Source organism: Rhincodon typus, chromosome 26, assembly GCF_021869965.1.
Source record: "Rhincodon typus isolate 14 chromosome 26, sRhiTyp1.1, whole genome shotgun sequence".
NCBI classification, from domain to species: Eukaryota; Metazoa; Chordata; class Chondrichthyes; order Orectolobiformes; family Rhincodontidae; genus Rhincodon; species Rhincodon typus.
The window spans coordinates 11,796,736-11,801,289 of NC_063357.1; the positions used below are offsets into that span (position 1 = coordinate 11,796,736).

Genomic DNA, 4,554 nt, shown 5'->3' on the forward strand with positions numbered 1-4,554 from the left:
TTTCTTACTTCAGTGGCAAGCTCTTCAGGATCATCCCATAGTGGAATCTGTTTGAAATCATATTGAATGCTGTTTCAGATCAATAAATTATGTTCAAGAAAGAGATTGTTCTATGTTTAGATTTTAAAGCCTTCAAGGGGATTGGGGAGAAAGTGGGAATACAACATTGGGAAAGAAGATCAGCTACGATCATAGTGAATGGTGAAGGAGGCTTGAAGGGCTTGAATGGTGTATTCCTGATACAAGTCTCCATGGTTCTAAATTCCAGCTGTTATGTTATAATTCATGGAAAGCCTTCTGGATACATGTTGTTCAAATGTGAAGGAACTGATCGATGAGAAGATCATGATTCAGATAATTTGACAATAGATGCCAAAGCATACAAGGCTATGGGCCAGGTGTTGAAAAGTAGGATTAGAATAGCCAAATGCCTGTTTTTGATGGCACAGGCTAGATGGACTGAAGGGCCTGTTTCTGTGCTGCAAATCTCTCCGCCTATGACTGAGGTGTCAAAGTCAAAAGTAGAGGTTGTGGTTCCGTCCACTAGCGGGAGATTTAGTGCAAATTCCCCAAATAACAAGGAGGAGGAACTAGAGTCAATGGTACAATGTTTGATACCGACTTACCATCTGTAAAGAGGTCTATGTGGATAAGTAACTACACTGTATGAGTCATTTGTTTGATGGGACACTCTTGGCATGGGATAAGCTCTCCTCACTGACATTTCCCTGTTGATTAACTAATCATTGAATGCAGCCAAATCCCCACGAAGAGCTGTTGTGGTTGGTCTGCCATTTGATGGCGCCCAATGGAATTCACTTGCAGTTGAGGCATCATTAACTGGGCTGAGGTCTCTGCCTTGAAAAGGAGTGGGGCGTTGCTGTTAGAACTATCGCCAGTTCGAGATGGGTCTCTTATTCCTATTGCTGCTGCTTTGGAGTCACCCTTTCAGGGTCAGGACGCTCGATGCTCCCCGGGGGCGCCCGAGCCACGGCTCAGTGCGATACTTTGACTATCCGGAGGAGATAACTTGCGCGCCGTCTGGAGTTATGGTGCGGATTCGCAATGACTCATTTCAAGGGATGTTCATTCGATTGTCAATTGTGGGTAAGTCATGAAGCTCTGAGCAATGGGGGATGCTTTGGAAATAAGTGCCTCCCCACCTAACTACTTTTAAACCCTTTTCAGTTAGTGTTCCGCTATATGTCTGCCTCTAGCATCCTCTGAATAATAATAATTGCGCATGTTTGGGGATTTATTTTCTCAATTTGAGGTGTTTTTATTTTTGCCTTGTGTAATCTATAATACCAAATATCCTCAGATGCCTGTGATCTATTGCAAAATGCCTCTATTAGATTCCTATATACTAGGACTGGTAGTTTCTCCTCTAAACAAGGCTTTCTCTAACTACTTCTGCCTTTTCTTGTCCAATGTAATGATGAAATCTTCACTCATGTTAGGAGTCCCCTGAGTGAGACAAGTTACCAGTCTTTTTTTTTTTCTTTGAAAACTACATGCCTTGCTATTGGGTGTGCGTCAAGGCTCACTTGTAGGCCTGTTTTTAAAGCTCTTTTCTTTATGGTGTAATCTTAATTGACTTATTTCAACTGCATGAGGAGTGATGTCTCCAAAGAATGAGTTGGGTTTTTTGTGAGCTTACACTGGCTGTAGTTGAGACTTGGTGCCAGAAGGACTATCCAAAGCAAAACTACTCTGGCTCTAGGTAAAACTAACCTTTTGAAGGATGTAATGTTTTTTTTTTTTTTTTTGAAATAGATGTCTAATACAAGAATCTTGGTAATCTTAAATGGCTTCTGTTTGTCTGAATGAAGGGGTTTTTTTTTTTTAAAAAGCCCTTCATATGTGGGAATAATTTCCAGGACAATAAATGGGATTTCCTAGTCTACAGTTCTGTAGAATTCCATCCTGCAACAAATAAGGGATATTCTTAGTAGCAATGACATTTTGGGAAGACTATTTGACTCTACCATTGGGTTTGAATATATGCCCATTCACTAAACAGTGAAGTTTTGGACCTCTTTGGGTGTTAAAACACCATCTGGCATTCCATACAGTGACTTTAAAGACAAACAAGTGTTTTTGTTTGCCTTTAGTGCTTGTTGAGTTAATGCACCAATTAACTTGGGCCTGATTGCCTCCTGATGAATAAGATCAGGGCTGACCTGGTGGGTTTTTCCTGCCCACCCCCCTCCAATTTCATGCCCTACTTTCTTGTGATCTGTGGCTTGATGTTGGTTGCAGCCATCATTAAGACTGAAAATAAGTCCCCTTCAATTCCCAGTTAAACTGTCATGCTTGCTCACTGAGCACCACAAGAATGGGTGCTGGCACCAAAAATCATGGAAGCACAGAACTTGTACTCCATGTCTTCCACTTTGAGAAGAATCTTGCTGGCTGCCTCACAGCTGTGCACACAGAATTCTGTGTCCACTAAGTACTGAGCTGGATGGCAACTGTCTGGCTTGGTCACTTTTGCCATTCTTCCTGTCCAAATTAGGACAACAATGTGTTTGACTCCAACTGCCTTTGCACCTGAACAATTATTTCTTTAAATAGATAACTATGGTATACCAAGGGACCTGCATTCACTGCCTAGCAGCTGTGCATATACAACTCTACCACAAGCAGATGGGTCCTTGCTTTTCAGTACTCCATACAAAGGATGTTATGTTCACATAATGGTAAGTACAGACTTTAATTCTATTAATATGTATTGTGGATTGGAAATAGCATCTTGATGGCTATATCTTAATGCCACTGCTGCAACAAATGGTAGCTGATCAGGAGAGATCAGACAACTAAAGCTTGATTTCTTTTGCAGAAAGGTGGTGAGGCTGAAGGCATTCCTGAACTTGCAGTTAAATGCACATTCTCCAATAATGGAGATATTGTAATCTGGTGCTCCTTGTGGGTCATGTGGTTGCAAAGCCCTCTTTCCAGTTAAAAGGAATTCCTGGCAATTGGCCAAGATTGCACTGAAATTAGTCACCTCTATAAAGCTCTTGGGTGGATGAGATGGTTGAACTGACTCCTTCCTGTGATAGGAGGCAGTGTGACTTGAAGTTCATGCTGGTAAATATGGGCACGAAGACTTGGAGCTCTGTTTTACCATTGTCAGTGATCCTCCCCATTCTTGGGAATGGAGTGACAGAATCCACTTTTGCAATATTAGAGGAGGTTCTACTTGATTGTATTGGATAGCAATCTAATACTTCCAGTGGTGGACTTGATATGATGGCTTAATGTGTGATACTCAACTGTAGTTGAGCCTCAACATAGCCCATGGAGAGGCGTCCCATTCTCTTGAATGGGAAGATAGGCATTACAAAAGATTCTTTCTCCAAGTGAGAATGGAAACCAACTTCTCTGCCCAGCAAGAGAATGATGGTTGGGCCATGTTAGTGCTGATCTTCAAGACTCCTCCTAGTGGGGTTTTGCTCTAATCTAATAGCAATTTAAATGTTGTTCTTCCCTCTAGAATAACACAGTGAGCCTGGAGCTGAGGATTGATGGAATTGATGAATCCAAGAGGATTATGGTCATAGAACGCATTCCATTAAGCTGTACCCTGCCATCACTGGCTTCTGTGACTGGTAGGTTTTGCACAAAGGCTTTGGCCACAAACCAAATTTCTTCCTGTACAAGAAGCTAATGGTCCATTGCACTCTATAGAGGTTAGATTCTGTTACTTTAAAACACTTGCTATTGTCCTGGATCAGTTGTGTACTGTGCCTAGTTGATAGCACTTGATTTAACTCACTTGTTGCTTCATCTAGCCTTTCCTTTGCTCTCTAAGAGCACAAAATGCTTGAGCAATCAAATGATTCCTGGTAGCACCTGAAGGGTTAGTCTTGGTTCTTAATTCTATTAACCTTTTTAAAACATTAGCTGTCTCAAGTAAATGTGACCACTTTACCACTGATAATGTAGACTAACTTAAATATTTCTCTATCTAGAGCAAGGGTTAAAGCCAGCTCCAGCCTGTTTCTGGTGTAAATGTCTAGTTCTCAGTTCAATCTCTTGAGCATGGGTAGCCTTTAGCCTGCTTGTTAAAATGGTAACCTTTGCCCTTTCCTGTCCCCAAAAGCACTCCAACTTTGGGTCCTACTGCCATACTATTCTCAACTGGCCTTAAGTTGGATTTAACAAAGCTGTACTTTATAGCTGTCTTTAAGGCCTGCAGGCCTTGATCTACCATAAGGTATGGATAGAGCTATAACACCTGCATATTTGTTCTTTTGACTTTAAATGGTCACAGTGACTGAATCGACTCCCTAAAACAAGCTCGCTCCTTCCCATTCTTGTCTACAGTAGCTGCATGTCTCTGATCTTGGCACTGCAAGGAGAACTTCTGAACATTCAATAGTAACCCCCACATGTCAAATGTTCATAACTACATAATCCCCTATCTACAAAAATGGTCTGGTTTTATCCTAACTGTTGTAACTTTCCCAACAGTGGGACCCACAAAAGGAACCCTTCTGACAACCAAGGAGCCAGTGAATACCACAGCAGTGACCCTTTCAACCAAGG

The 4,554-nt window shown here is 41.7% G+C and overlaps 1 protein-coding gene across 1 annotated transcript in view; it reads left to right on the forward strand.

The window, feature by feature from the left end:
* Positions 1-875: 875 nt before the first annotated feature.
* LOC125486201 (zona pellucida sperm-binding protein 4-like) overlaps positions 876-4,554 on the forward strand; it is a 9,478-nt gene continuing 5,799 nt past the window's right edge. The window contains exons 1-4 of the mRNA XM_048612784.1: positions 876-1,107; positions 2,578-2,702; positions 3,500-3,614; positions 4,480-4,546. Of these exons, the coding sequence (XP_048468741.1) occupies positions 906-1,107; positions 2,578-2,702; positions 3,500-3,614; positions 4,480-4,546 (509 nt within the window). The 5' untranslated portion in view covers positions 876-905. The remainder of the gene's footprint in view (positions 1,108-2,577; positions 2,703-3,499; positions 3,615-4,479; positions 4,547-4,554) is intronic.